The 15,720-nt window shown below is 44.6% G+C and overlaps 1 protein-coding gene across 6 annotated transcripts in view; it reads right to left on the bottom strand.

Annotated features, from left to right (window-relative positions):
* The window catches only part of LOC134348073 (centrosome-associated protein 350-like), a 49,049-nt gene extending 37,918 nt beyond the window's left edge, over positions 1 to 11,131 (bottom strand). For 4 of the 6 annotated variants that reach the window (XM_063050894.1, XM_063050892.1, XM_063050898.1 and 1 more), the window contains exon 1: positions 10,836 to 11,131. In XM_063050894.1, coding sequence (XP_062906964.1) covers positions 10,836 to 10,841 — 6 coding nt within the window. In that variant the 5' untranslated portion in view covers positions 10,842 to 11,131. Of the gene's footprint in view, positions 1 to 10,537; positions 10,788 to 10,835 lie in introns of those variants that run through there. The other 2 variants (XM_063050896.1, XM_063050897.1) reach the window with 2 other exon arrangements.
* Positions 11,132 to 15,720: the final 4,589 nt, after the last annotated feature.

The following is a 15,720-nucleotide window of genomic DNA, read 5'->3' as shown; positions in this document are numbered from 1 at the left end:
TGTAGGTGGGGAGGGACTGAACTATAGGTGACAAGATGGAGTCCAGGTAGGCAGATACAAGTTCGGTGGGACAGGAGCAGGCAGAAACTATGGGTCTATGGGACAGTCAGGCTTGTGTATCTTTGGGAGGAGGTAAAACTGAGCGGTGTGGGAATAATGAGTTTAGCGGCTGAGGATGGAAGGTCTCCGGAGTTGCTAAGAGTGGTGATTGTGCGGGAGACAATGGATTGATGTTTTTTGGTGTGGTCCTGTTCCAGGGGTAAGTAAGAGGAGGTGTCAGAGAGCTGCCGTTTGGCCTCAGTGAGGTAGACGTCCATCCACCAGACTACTACGGCACCACCTTTGTCTGCGTGTTTGATGGTGAGGTTGGAATTGGTGCGGAGAGAGTGGATGGCAGTGCGTTCAGAGGGAGTGAGGTTGGAACAGGAGAGAGGAGTGGTGAAGTTGAGACGGTTGATGTCTCGGCAACAATTGGAGATAAAAAGATCGAGTGAAGGTAGAAGGCCCAGGTGGGGTGTCCAGGAGGAGGAGGAGGGTTGAAGACAGGAGAAAGGGTCATCAGTAGTGGGAGGGGAATCCTTGCCAAAGAAGTAGGCTTGGAGACGTAGGCGATGGAAGAAGAGTTCAGCATCATGGCGGGCACGGAACTCACTGAGGTGTGGACAGAGGGGGACAAAAGTGAGGCCCTTGCTAAGGACAGAACGTTCTGCCTCAGAGAGGAGAAGGTCAGAGGGGATGGTGAAGACATGGCAAGGGTTGGGGCTGGGGTCGGAGGAGGGTGAAGAGTGGGAGGTCTCAGGAGGGAGAGGGGGGTTGGGATGTTCAGGGAGAACGGGATTAGGGGAGGATGAGGAATCAGAGGAATGCATGGACGATGAGGGGTAGAGGGATGTTTGGGAGTCAATGGGAGGAAAGAGGGTAGTGGGGGAATAGGATAGGCGGTGGGACCCAGCGGCAGTAAGAGCGGTTCCGGTTTGGAGAGTTTCGGGACCTCCTTAGGAGCTGGATCCTAAACTTGGCGTGGCGGAGACTGTATCCTGCAGGGCCCCAGAACTGAGGTCGGAGTCGGAGGCGAGTGAGTCCGTGGCCACCCGGAAGCTGGTGCCCATGTCCGGAGGCCGTGGTTCCAGTCAGGGTCAGAATCAGAGGCGGATGGGTCTCCGACCTGCGGAAGGCCTGAGAAGTCGAGGTCCGAGGGGTTTCGGTCCAGGCTGGAGCTGGTCATTGTTGTGGGCTCCAGGCGGGCGAGCTTGTTGTCCTTCTTGGACACGAGGAAGGAGAAGAAACGGCGGTTGGAGGCGTGAATCCGGCGGAGAATGAAGTGTAGGAGAGGTCCATGGCAGACGGTGGAGAGTGAGTCCCGGAGTGGTGGCAGTGAGAGGGACAGGGCCTTAGATATTTTTGCATGGCAGCGAGCGTGGTGCGGAGAATCCTGCGGGAGCAGCGGTCAATGAAACGTAGGTACCTGGGATCCTCGCTGCGCCGAACTGGGAGGCCTGGAACCGGATCTCCCGGTAGCCATCCACTTCAACTCTGCTTCCCATTCCCATTCAGTTATGTCCATACATGGCCTCCTCTACTGCCATGATGAGGCTAAACTCAGGTTGGAGGGCAACAACTCATATACCGTCTAGGTAGTCTCCAGCCCCTTGGTATGAACACAGAATTCTCCAACTTCCAGTAATTCCCTCCCCCTCCCTTCCTCTATCCTTATTTCACATCACCTCCCTCATAGTTCCGCCTCCTTCTACTACTTCGCATTGTTCTCCTGCCAATCACCTCCCTTCTTCCCCTCCCCCACCCCTTTGTCTTTAAAATTACTGTTTTTTTCAACTACCTGCATTCTTCAATCCCTCCCCAAAGTTCTTCCTTCAGTCCTGACGAAGGGTTTCGGCCTGAAACATCGACTAATCTTTTCAACTGATGCTGACTGGCCTGCTGAGTTCCTCCAGCGCATTGTGAGTGTTCCTTTGACAACAGCATCTGCAGATTATTTTGCATCAGTTTTGGTTCCTGAAGATCCATGTTATTTCCTTGGTTACCTCTTCACCCTCTTATGTACAGCCTATCACCTCACCACCACCCCCTCCCCCTCACTCACTCCACCCACAAACTCAATGTCCCTCAGGGACACTCCCATTTTAATTTCTCCAATACTTGACTCTGGTACCCAGAAGGTAACACACCATGCCTGGCTCTTGTTCTGCAGCCACAGAATCTCCTGTATCCCTCTTTGCTACTGCGGCAAGGATGTCTCTGACTAGCTGCAAAAATTGTCAAAAGGAAGGAGGAACAGAGGTCATTGTACATTTTGCTACAAATGGCATTGATACAACAAGGGAGAGGCCCTGCAGAATGAGTATAGAGAGTTGGGTAAGATATTAAAGATATTAAGAAGCACGGCCTCGAGAGCACAAGGACTTAGAAAGATTACGAGAATGGGCAAGAAAGTGGCAAATGGAATACAATGTTGGAAAATGCATGGTCATACACTTCAGAAGAAGAATGGAGAGAAAGTTCAAAAACCTGAGAAGCAAAGGGACTTTGTGCAGAATACCTTAAAGGTTAACTTGCAGGTTGAGCTGGTGGTGAGGAAAGCAAAGCAATGTCAAGGCCATGTCGATGGGTGTATTTAAGGCAGAGATTGATAGGTTCTTGATTGGCCACAGCATCAAAGGTTATGGGGAGAAGGCAAGGAGTGGGGCTGAGGAGGGGGAAAAAAGGATCAGCCATGATTGAATGGCAGAGCAGACTCGATGGGCCAAATGGCATAATTCTGCTCCTATATCTTGTGCTCTATGGTAGTGATCTCTGGATTACTCGTGATGCCACATGCGAGCAAGGTCAGAAACAGAAGAATAGGTGAGATGAATTTGAGGCTGAGTTGATGCACAGCGCAGCGATTCAGGTTCTTGGACAACTGGGATCTCTTCTCGGTTAGGGATAACCTGTACACAAGAGAAACCAATATCCTCTCAGGGTAATTTGCCGGTGCTACATGGAATGTTTTTAATTTTGGTTGGCGAGGGGCGGGGGGGGGCGCGGGAAGGGATGGGATGGGAGCTGAGCAGGACCAAGTTATGGGATAAAACAGTAGCCAATGAGTGCAAGTCTTGTACTCAGTACTCCACGATACAGGTGTGACAAAGGTACATAACAGCAAGATTGGAGGTGATATTATAGGGGGATCATCCATTGAGGCCAGATAGATGGAACTTAGAAACAAAAAGTGGACCTGGTTTCTCATGGTTGTAAAAATAGTTATAAGGCGGCTTCTGGTCAAGATGGTACAGAGCTGCAGTCTCTGTCAAGATCATAGTGCAGACTTAGTTTTTTTATAAAAAGTTCACAGTAATGGTTTTGGGTCAGAAAGGGGATTTGGAGTTTAGGCACAGGGATGTGGGGAGCTAGAGGTCAGATTCGGGTTTAGAGACAGGGTTGTGGAGCAGTGATGAAGAACATCCTTGGAAGTCAGGCTGTCCCAGAAATCAGTGTGAACCGGAGGCTTGAGGGCCAGGCAGTTAGCAAGCCCAGAATTTGGCGCCGGGATTTTGAGGACCTGTCATCAGCCAGTCCGGGGATTGATACCGAAGGTAGATGACCAGAGACTGTAGACTGGAGGCCCATAGGCCCAAAGAGACTTGTTTTGCTGTTGCTGTTTTGATGCTTGTTGTGTTCTTTTTATTGTGTGTGCATGTGTGTTGTGTTGGTCTGCTGAGGATTGTGGTCATGCTAAGTTGGTGCTTGAATGTGACATCTGCAGGCTTCTCCCAGCACACCTTAGGCAAGTTGGTAGCAAGCACAAACAATGCTTAGATGGATGTGTGATAAATAAATTAATCTCAATAATAGGGTCATATTAATGATAGAATTTAATTTCCCCAGTGTTGGCTGAGTCACAAAGTGTTAAGGGCCTGGATGGAAAGGAACTTGTGAAGTGTATACAGGAAACTTTCCTGAGCCTACTTGGGAGCATGCAATGCTGAATCTCCTTTAAGTGAACAAGGCAGAGAAACTAACTGAAATGACAGTTACGGAGCACTTCGGGCCTAATGACCATAATTCCTACAGTTTTAAGATAGTGATGGAAAAGGATAGGACATGTCCATATGTTAGGATGTTAAGCTGCAGCAGGGATAACTCTGGGGGAATTGAACAGGTCCTGTCAGAGGTCAATGGAGCCTGCTTGAAGGGAAAGGAATGCACGATAAGTGGAGCCCTTCAAGAATGCGATAGCAGATGTCAAAGAGCAGCACGTTCCTCTCGAGGTGATGGGCATACTTGGAAAGTTTAGGGAACCGTGGCTGATGAGAGAGATTGACAGTCTGATCAAGAAAAAGAACCAAGCATACATTGTGTTTAGGAGGTTGGGACTGAGCAATTCCCTTGATGACTAGAAAAAGATCAGAAATATACTTAAGAGGGAAATCAGAAGGGCAAAGGGAAGGTATGAGATGCATCTGGCAGGTAAGGTTAAGGACCATCCCAAGAGATTCTACAGCTATAATAAGAATAAAAAGTTGGCAATAGCAAGAGTAGGTCTCCTTAGAGATCAGCAGGCCTGTCTGTGTCTGGAGTTGCAGGAAATGAGTGGGAATTTTAACAAATATTTCTTTCTCTTCAGTAAACACGGAGAAGTCATGGTTACTCAGGAGATGAGGGAAATACGTAGAGTTGTAATGGAACAAAAGGACTTTAGAAGTACAAGTGTCGCTGTTCCATGTAAGATGCGTGGGTGCGCGGCTGCACAGTAACTGAAATGCTCCCATGCACGTAGCCTTTGTTGTTTCACAGCTGGAATTTTATTTTGTATAATGTTTTATTAAAGTGCCATGCAGTTTTCAGGCTGTGTGTAAACAAAAATCCTTCTCAGAGCAATGGTTGGTCCATGCAGCTGTGTAAAAAAAGAGGAAATGTGTCGAGTGATGAAAGTGGCGTAATTGGCAGAAAGGGCGGTGGGAAGGGGGTTTAACATGCTTGCCTTTGTCAGTCAGGGCACTGAGTTTAGGAGTAGGGTCATGATGTTGCAGTTGTTTCAGTTGTTGGCGAGTCTGCACATGGAGAACAGCGTATGGTTGTGGTTGCTGTGTTATAGAAAGATGCAGGTTCAACTAGAGTGTAGAAAGATTTGAGGAGAGGGCATGTGTTATCGGAATAGGTTAAAATTGGCATGTCGCAAAGGTAATGCTATGGTTGTTATGGGGGATTTCAACAGGCAATTCTGGATCTAGTGTTGTGTAATGAACTGGATTTGATAAGGGAACTCGAGGTAAAGGAGCCATTAGGAGGTAGTGACCATAATATGATAAGTTTTAAACTACAGTTTGAGAGGGAGAAGGGAAAATCGGAAGTGTCAGTATTGCAGTTGAGCAAAGGGGACTATGGAGCCATGAGGGAGGAGCTGGCCAAAGTTGACTGGAAAGATACCCTAGCAGGGATGACAGTGGAACAACAATGCAGGCATACGTCCTATCGAAAGGACAGACTGATGGGCAGAGGGGGTGGGGTGGCTCTGTTGTGAGGAATGATATTTAGTCCCTTGCGAGGGGGGACATAGAATCAGGAGACGTAGAGTCAGTATGGATAGAACTGAGAAATTCTAAGGGTAGAAAGACCCTAATAGGAGTTATCTACAGGCCCCCAAACAGTAGTCTGGATGTAGGGTGTAAGTTGAATCTAGAGTTAAAATTGGCATGTCGCAAAGGTAATGCTACAGTTGCTATGGGGGATTTCAACATGCAGGTAGACTGGAGGAATCAGGTTGGTACTGGACCCCAAGAAAGGGAGTTTGTGGAGTCCCTCCGAGATGGATTCTTAGAACAGCTTGTACTGGAGCCTACCAGAGAGAACGCAATTCTAGATTTAGTGTTGTGCAATGACCTTGAGGTAAAGGAGCCGTTAGGAGGTAGTGACCATAATATGATAAGTTTTAATCTACAATTTGAGAGGGAGAAGGGAAACTCGGAAGTGTCAGTATTACAGTTGAACAAAGGGAACTATGGTGCTATGAGGGAGGAGCTGGCCAAAGTTCAATGGAACAATACTCTAGCAGGGATGACAGTGGAACAGCAATGGCAAGTGTTTCTGGGAACAATGCAGAAGGTGCAGGATCAGTTCATTCCAAAGAGGAAGAAAGATCCTAAGGGGAGTAAGGGGAGGCCGTGGATGACAAGGGAAGTAATGAACAGTATAAAAACAAAAGAGAATAAGTATAACATAGCAAAGATGAGAGGGAAGCCAGAAGACTGGGAAACTTTTAAAGAGCAACAGAAGGTAACTAAAGAGGCAATACGTGGAGAATAAATGAGGTACGAAGGTAAACTAGCCAAGAATATAAAGGAGCTTAGTAAAAGCTTCTTTAGGTATGTGAAAAGGAAAAAAATAGTTAAGACCAAAATTGGGCCCTTGAAGACAGAAACGGGTGAATTTATTATGGGGAACAAGGAAATGATAGATGAGTTGAACAGGTACTTTGGATCTGTCTTCACTAGGGAAGACACAAACAACCTCCCAGATGTAATAGTGGCCAAAGGTCCTAGGGTAATGGATGAACTGAAGGAAATTTATATTAAGCAAGAAATGGTGTTGGAGAGACTGTTGGGTCTGAAGGCTGATAAGTCCCGGGGACCTGATGGTCTGCATCCCAGGGTACTTAAGGAGGTGGCTTTAGAAATCGTGGATGCATTGGTAATCATTTTCCAATGTTCTATAGATTCAGGATCAGTTCCTGTGGATTGGAGGGTGGCTAATGTTGTCCCTCTCTTCAAGAAGGGGGGGAAGGGAGAAAACAGGGAATTATAGACCAGTTAGCCTGACGTCGGTGGTGGGAAAGACGCTGAAGTCAATTATAAAAGTTGAAATTACAACACATCTGGATAGCAGTAACAGGATCGGTCCAAGTCAACATGGATTTACGAAGGGGAAATCGTGCTTGACTAATCTTCCGTAATTTTTTGAGGATGTAACTATGAAAATGGACGAGGGAGAGCCAGTGGATGTAGTGTACCTGGACTTTCAGAAAGCCTTTGATAAAGTCCCAGATGGGAGATTAGTGGGCAAAATTAGGGCACATGGTATTGGGGGCAGAGTACTGACATGGATTGAAAATTGGCTGGCTGACAGAAAACAAAGAGTAGCGATTAATGGCTCCCGTTCGGAATGGCAGGCGGTGACCAGTGGGGTACCGCAAGGTTCAGTGCTGGGACCGCAGCTGTTTACAATATATATTAATGACTTAGATAAGGGAATTCAAAGTAACATTAGCAAATTTGCCGATGACACAAAGCTGGGTGTCAGTGTGAAATGTGAGGAGGATGTTATGAGAATGCAGGGTGACGTGGACAGGCTGGGTGAGTGGGCAGATGCATGGCAGATGCAGTTTAATGTGGATAAATGTGAGGTTATCCACTTCGGTGGTAAGAACGGGAAGGCAGATTATTATCTAAATGGAGTCAAGTTAGGAAAAGGGGAAGTACAGATCTAGGTGTTCTTGTACATCAGTCACTGAAAGCAAGCATGCAGGTACAGCAGGCAGTGAAGAAAGCTAATGGCATGCTGGCCTTCATAACAAGGGGAATTGAGTATAAGAGCAAAGAGGTCCTTCTGCAGCTGTACACGGCCCTGGTGAGACCACACCTGGAGTACTGTGTGCAGTTTTGGTCTCCAAATTTGAGGAAGGACATTCTTGCTATTGAGGGAGTGCAGCGCAGGTTCACAAGGTTAATTCCCGGGATGGCGGGACTGTCATATCTTGGAAGATTGGAGCGACTGGGCTTGTATACTCTGGAATTTAGAAGGCTGAGAGGGGATCTTATTGAAACATATAAGATTATTAAGGGATTGGACACACTGGAGGCAGGAAGCATGTTCCCACTGCTGGGCGAGACCAGAACCAGAGGCCACTGTTTAAGAATAAGGGGTAGGCCATTTAGAACGGAGTTGAGGAAAAACTTTTTCACCCAGAGAGTGGTGGATATATGGAAGGCTCTGCCCCATAAACAGAAACAGGTGAATTGATTATGGGGAGCAAGGACATGGCAGACCAATTGAATAATTACTTTGGTTCTGTCTTCACTAAGGAGGACATAAATAATCTTCCAGAAATAGTAAGGGACAGAGGGTCCAGTGAGATGGAGGAACTGAGCGAAATACATGTTAGTAGGGAAGTGGTGTTAGGTAAATTGAAGGGATTGAAGGCAGATAAATCCCCAGGGCCAGATGGTCTGCATCCCAGAGTGCTTAAGGAAGTGGCCCAAGAAATAGTGGATGCATTAGTGATAATTTTTCAAAACTCGTTAGATTCTGGACTAGTTGCTGGCATTTATAGCGAGAGGATTCGAGTACAGGAGCAGGGAGGTACTACTGCAGTTGTACAAGGCCTTGGTGAGACCACACCTGGAGTATTGTGTGCAGTTTTGGTCCCCTAATCTGAGGAAAGACATCTTTGCCATAGAGGGAGTACAAAGAAGGTTCACCAGATTGATTCCTGGGATGGCAGGTCTTTCATATGAAGAAAGACTGGATGAACTGGGCTTGTACTCGTTGGAATTTAGAAGATTGAGGGGGGATCTGATTGAAACGTATAAGATCCTAAAGGGATTGGACAGGCTAGATGCAGGAAGATTGTTCCCGATGTTGGGGAGGTCTAGAACGAGGGGTCACAGTTTGAGGATAGAGGGGAAGCCTTTTAGGACCGAGGTTAGGAAAAACTTCTTCACACAGAGAGTGGTGAATCTGTGGAATTCTGCCACAGTCTGCCACAGCAAACTGTTGAGGCCAGTTCATTAGCTATGTTTAAAAGGAAGTTAGATATGGCCCTTGTGGCTACAGGGGTCAGGGGGTATGGAGGGAAGGCTGGGTTCTGAGTTGGATGATCAGCCATGATCATAATAAATGGCGGTGCAGGCTCGAAGGGCCGAATGGCCTACTCCTGCACCTATTTTCTATGTTTCTATGTTTCTATAAGGCTGAGGAGGCCAAGTCTCTGGATGCTTTCAAGAAAGAGTTAGATAGAGCTCTTAATGATAGCAGAGTCGAGGGATATGGAGAGAAGGCAGGAACGGGGTACTGATTGTGGATGATCAGCCATGATCACAGTGAATGGCAGTACTGATTTGAAGGGCCGCATGGCCTACTCCTATTGTCTACTGTTAGTCAGACTAGGTATTTATTCCTTTGTACATAATGAGAGGCATTTATCATGTGGATAGTCAGAGGCTTTTTCCCAGGGCTGAAATGGCTAGCACTACAGCGCATAGCTTTGTGGTGCTTGGAAGTAGGTACAGAGGGGATGTCAGGGGTAAGTTTTTTTATGCAGAGAGTGGTGAGTGTGTGGAATGGGCTGCCGGCGACAGTGGTGGAGGTGGAAACGATAGGGTCTTTTAAGAGACTCCTGGATAGGTACATGGAGTTTAGAAAAATAGAGTGCTGTGGGTAAGCCTGGGTAGTTCTAAGGTAAGGACATGTTTGGCACAGCTTTGTGGGCTGAAGGGCCTGTATTGTGCTCTAGATTTTCTATGTTTCTATAGGAGAATGAGAGGAACAGATAAGTGGATGGTGCAGGCTTTTCCCCAGTGTAGGAGTGTCCAAATCTGGAGGGCATAGATTTTGAGTGAGAGGAAAAAGATTTAGACGGGCGGGGAAACTTTTACACACGGAGGGTGGTAACGTATATGGTATGAGCTGCCACAGGAAGTGCCTGAAGCAAGTGCAAGAGTTTAAGAGGCCTTTTACCAGGTCAGGGCTTATGGGATATGGGCCGAACGCAGGAAAATGGGACTAGCATGGTGGGCACTGAGGTCGGCAAGGCCTCGTTGAGCTGTGAGTCTGTATCGGTACTGTAATGCTCCAAGACACTCTAAGTACTGCATCCAGCCGCAGAGGTTAGCTGTCAATGCGAACAGCTTAAAGTGAATGATAGGAGCAGAGGCTATGTCAGTTAGAATACTCAGGTGAAACCAGAAAGGAGACGAGTCTCTAAAGTAGTTCCTTCGCGTCTGCATAATTTAAAAAAATGTCGTGATTAGATTTAAAATGTACTTTGAGAATAAACAATTTGTCACGTATTGTCATGTAGCAGTACGTCAATGTTCCATTTACACCTCAGGCAACAAAAGGGGTCATTTCGGGAGACTACACTGAGAACACTTTGTAAATTCTAATCTTTCATCAAATGGGTTATTTCCTTTGATTTATTGAAAACGCTTAGACTAACGGAAGCGTGTTCCCCTCCCACTCACGCCTCTTCCATTTCCGCCGAACCAAGCCCGGCTCTCGCTTTCAGTGTAAACCTTTTCACCATCTCTCCATCACCAACACGGCAGAATCAAGCTCCTCACGCCCATTTAAAACCAAATCGTCACGAGATCTCTTTGTAATTATAAGCCTAATGGTTCCTACCCCGCCGCCCTTGTGTTGCTCAGCCCGATTCACACTCACACTCTTTATGCACCCCTACCTCTTTATTTTCGCATTGCCTGTTCTGGAACAGAACACGTCCAGGTCTCATTTCTCTGCATCTCCTGTAACTACAGCTTACCTGCTCTGCACCGTGTTTACCCTGCCATTTAGACACTTGGTTAGGATCAGTTCGATGTGAAAATGCCCGGAAATGTCCAAACTACGTTAAGACATAACGATGCGCTTCGCCGCTACCAGCTCCATCTCTCCCAATCTAACAACGATTACATTCTGAACAAAGAGGCGCTCTGGGTAAAGCCACGCTGCTCCTTCTACTGAAAAACCACGCACTGTGCAGTTCCACGATAAATCTAAACATTCCTCTTTGGAACACGGGCCATTTGCGTTTATGATCAAGACTCACGGACATCGTATACCTTCATGTTAATTCGCCTTAAGTGTAGTGAAGCAGAGAGAAGGTAACATTATCCCTCTTCTCACACTGTTCTGCTCCAGGGCTGTGCTAATTTTCTATTAATATTAATGCTATGCAGCTTCTTCACAGCAACAGTGAGACTATCGTCTAGCAACAAGCGTCTATTTCATCGTCGGGGGCCACTGCAGGGCGCATGATCTGAGCTACAGTTCATCTGTTAACGCATATAAAATGCTCAGCAGGTCAGGCAACATCTATGGAAATCAGTAAACGGTCGAGGCCCTTCATCAGAACTGGACAGGAAGGAGAAAGACGTCAGAATAAAAAACTGGGGTGAGGGAGGTGAGGGGGGAAAAGCTAAAGGTGACAGGTGATGCTAGGTGGGTGGGAAAGGTGAAGGGCTGCCTCTGTCGAGAAAAGGGGGACATCAGGGAACCGCAAACAATGTGCTGGCTACAATTCCTTCTCTTCCTGAGCAGTCATTTTAACAACCAACGGGGAAAATTAACAGGTTATCTTCTCGGTACACCGCACCCCCGTAAGAAAATACTCCCTACTTATAGCCGTCCCACGTTTTTTGACCCAGTTCCTTCTGATTCTAGCCTAGAACAATTCAATTTGAAACCTGAACTGTTTTAAATCTGAAACCTGGCATAATCTTAACAACTTATCTGCTTATAAAGCAAACTTTCAGTGTTATTCAAATCATAAGCATTCATTGCTTTATATAAACAGTAGATGTAAGGTCCCCTCAGTGACCAGCTGAAAGGTTCAAAGCTTCATTTATTATCAAAGTATACAACTCTGAAATTCTTCTTCTCCAGATAGCCACGGAACCAAGAGCGAAAACAACAGTAACACAATCATTAGTCCCCAAATCCCCCCTTGCCATGTGAAAAAATGAAACAGGAACATCAACCTCCAAATCCCCCATCCCCACACAAAAAAATTGAGAAAAATCAGGCAAAAAACACAGAATATAAAAAAACTGAAAAATGTTCTATTGTCCAAGTCCACATCCGTGTTTATTTCCAAAAAGCAGCAAACCTCTGTAACATTTCTCCTTGCCTTGAGGCTGCCTCCCGGAATTATCATGGAGACAGCAAAGCACTGGATCACCCAAACGATCTCCAAACTGCAAATCACTGGCTCTGACAGTTCAGGAAACACACTCAAGACGAAAAAAAACAAGACATAAAAGAAGTGAAATAAATACTTTCGTGATCTATCCAGAAGATGCCCACTGATCAAGGGAGCATTGTACGGAGGAACCATCTTGACCGCGGAGAAAGGTTCAACCACACAAACAAGTTCCTTGAGTTGAAGAAACAGTTTCAGACTTAAGGGATGCAAAACAGTATTATCAAACCAAAAGTTAGATCAGTATTACGACATAATCACCGAGTATTCATATGCCCACTTTCCTTCCTACTCAATAGGTCAACAATGCAAGATCATAAGGCATAGCAGTAGAATTTGGCAATTCGGCCTTTCGAGTCTGCTCCACTGTTACATCATGGCTGATTTAATTTCCCTCTCAAACTCGTTCTCCTGTCTTCACTGCATTAATCCCTTCACTTTGATGACAGTATTGCATCGTGAAGTATTAAGGCCAGCCCTGTACACATCACATCTTCCCTTGAACAGCAACTCAACTTTCCTTACTGTACCATAGCCACATTGACATACTGTTGCATCTTGCAATCCACCTCCAGTATTCTTTGATAGATCATAATTTTAAAGAGATAATTGGCATTGCCCAGGTCCACATGCTTGAATTGCCTGTGTGTTTGGAGTGGGGAGGGTGGGTTCAGAGGAAGATATATGTGGAGAGGCCACTGCACAGGACTGGAAAAAGCTGCAGGGGTTTGCAAACTCAGTCAGTTCTGTCATGGCACGAGCCTCCCCAGCATCGAGGACATCTTCCAAAGATGATACCTCAGAAAGCCGGCATCCGTCATTAAGGATGCCTTCACCCAGAACATGCCCTCTTCATACTGCTATCATCAGGAAGGAGGTACAGGAACCTGACGATAAACTCAGTGTTTTAGGATTAGCTTCTTCCCCTCCACCGTCAAATTTCCAAAGACAATGAACCACCCACAAACACCACCTGCTTATGCTCTCTTTTCGCACTATTTATTTAATTTTAAATGTATTTCTTATTGTAATTGATATTTTTATGCATTGCACTGTACCGTTGCTGCAAAACAACATTTCACTATAAGAAATCTGATTCTTCATACTGATGGAATGATATATTTTCATACGAGGCAGTTTGGAGAAGGTTCACTGAATGATGTATGAAGATATTGAAGACTTCATGTCTTTATTCACTGGGCTTCATAAGAGTTTAGAAAAACAGGTAAGCTTATTAAAGACAGAAAATTCTCAGAGGTATTGATGCTGGGTGGATGCTTCCATTATTGGGGTATCCAGAAGTCGGGGCATAGTTTCAAAATAAGTAATTCCCAGGTAAGGTGGAGATGAAAGTGAATTTCTTGGGAGGTTGTTAATGTTTGTAACACTCACCCACTGAGAGGTGTGAGAAAACGCTGAATGTCAATAATGAGAGACCAACAGATGGTTTAAATTTAGGGGATTAAGGGTTTTTGGGAGAGAGTGCGAAGTGATGTTGAAGGCAAAACTGAATAACCCATGATCTCAATGATGGTTCAAGTCCTCAAACAGCTATTCCTTATATTCTTGCTTTGTTCTTTATTAAAAAGCTGCAGTTGTAATTTGTGATTGAATTAATTGCCCAAAGTTACCAATTTTCTCAAGAATGGAATAAACATCCTCAGATAATATCAAAGAAAAGCAATAAAACGATGAATGAAGTTCTGCTTTATTTATACAATGGCATTAAGAACAGCCCTCCAGATAGACTGTTGACTGCTGAACTTAAATTTTATATTAAGTGTTGTGATATAATCTTTTCTAATGTTGTATAATATAAACATACAGCGTACAACATCAAATCTCCAGAAAAGATGTCCTCACTACTACATGAGACACTAATCTAGTTTATTAGTGCCTTTTTATAATATTAACAGCATAATGAAATTACTCATCAATAGCATAAACAAGCAACATCTACTTGTTGATAAACTGTTCAGTAATTCCCATTTCAAGTACTGTCCGAAGTGAGATCTCATTACAGCCTAGATCCATATCTAAGTACCAGAGAAATGAAGGAAACTGCTTTCAAGGTAGAACAACGTTCAGCCAAGAACCTTTTAACTGTTTTGTAATGTGTTCTTGGGAATATTTATGGAGAATCTTTAAATTTTAACATGACTAAAGCTTTGACTTTTTTCTCAAAGTAATTTCCCTCCCCTTTGAATGATCCAGATTCCCTCCTACTAGACACAATTTTTTTTTGCCTAATTCTGTAATTTGGTCTCCTTCCATCCATAACTCAATTTCGCATTCACAAAAGCTTTAATCAAATTTATTGTCAACTTTAGTAAAGCATATACAAATTATGTACTAGTTTGTCTATGCAAACTATACAATATTTTACACTTTATCCTGGACTTACCCAAGCCGCCTCCTATCTGAGTGTCAAATAATTATCCTAGTGCTGTTTGTATGGCTTTGATCTGCTACGTCAGCTGTGAGTCCCGTTTTCAAACCACACAAGGTCTCTATATTAGCTAATGGCAATAGGGTCTCTGCAATAACACAGCCTGCAGGTACTGTAAACTCCAAACTTTGGCACCAGTCTGGAAGAGAACTTAAAGCCTCCAAAAAGTACAAATAGTTACCATGGAGGATATTATTTATTTTGATCACATATAAACACTAGATAACTAAATCTTAATTCAATGATAATGATTTCACTATTGAGTCAAGATTATAAGTCCAATTCCCACTGTACACATTACTTAAACTGTCAGTTTTGTGTATAAAATGGGCAATGAATTGTTAGTGTATCATCTTTCAGCTATAATGTTAAACCAAGGTTATGTTTGCCTTCCCATGGGGATGTGGCTTTGGCCATTGAAGAACAGAATTCAGAGGTTTGTGGAATACCTGTCGGCATAATCCCGGTAGTGGTGACATACCAGCTATACGAGGCACCCCAGAGTACTGGAGGATTGTCACTTTTGTTATCTGTGCAAAATTCTGTAAACCCACTAGAAGGATAACTGAACCAGACTTCGAAGACAGGCACTCTGCTGAATTCTGCTCAAGGCAAGAGCTTGTAAGATGGGGAAAATGATTCAAGGATGTTCTTCAAGTCACCTTGAGAAAACATGGCAACAACTGAGAGGACTTGCCCTCTCTCATACCATCAACCCATCTTGTTGAGCAGCTCCTGCTCCGTTAGTATTTTCCACAATGGCCTTATCTGCCAACACGGAACTAGTGTAGTACCAAATCATCCTCAAACCCAAGGGGCTGGTTAAAAAGAAGTGGGAGAATTCTCCAGTGAACTGGATAGATTTTACCCCAACAAACCAGAGAAACATATTTATTTCATTGCATTTGCAGGGAACTCCCTGCACACAAATTAGCTATCAACATAGCATCTCTAAGCAATTCATCAGCTGTGAGAATATCCCAAGAACATGAAAACCACTACAAAAATTATGGCACCTTTTTTTCTCATCACAAAAGAAAGGTCATTTGAAAATCACTATAAGTTTCTAAGTACAGAGGTCAAATACTGGTAAGATGTCATTTGATTCAACTTTTTATTTTGGCTGGTGGCCAACTCTGCTCTACAGCACAAAGCATACTCAGTGCTTTATAAAGATAAAGGGTGATCCTTGAAGCCATTGAATAAGTCAAAGATTAATAAAACTCTCAAAGCTAATAGTGATGCAAATTCCCAGCATGCTTTATCACATAGCCAGTGACAAGCACAGCCTACCCGC

This window comes from Mobula hypostoma, chromosome 6 (assembly GCF_963921235.1).
Source record: "Mobula hypostoma chromosome 6, sMobHyp1.1, whole genome shotgun sequence".
Taxonomy (NCBI): Eukaryota; Metazoa; Chordata; class Chondrichthyes; order Myliobatiformes; family Myliobatidae; genus Mobula; species Mobula hypostoma.
This window is presented reverse-complemented; position numbering and strand designations above follow the sequence as displayed.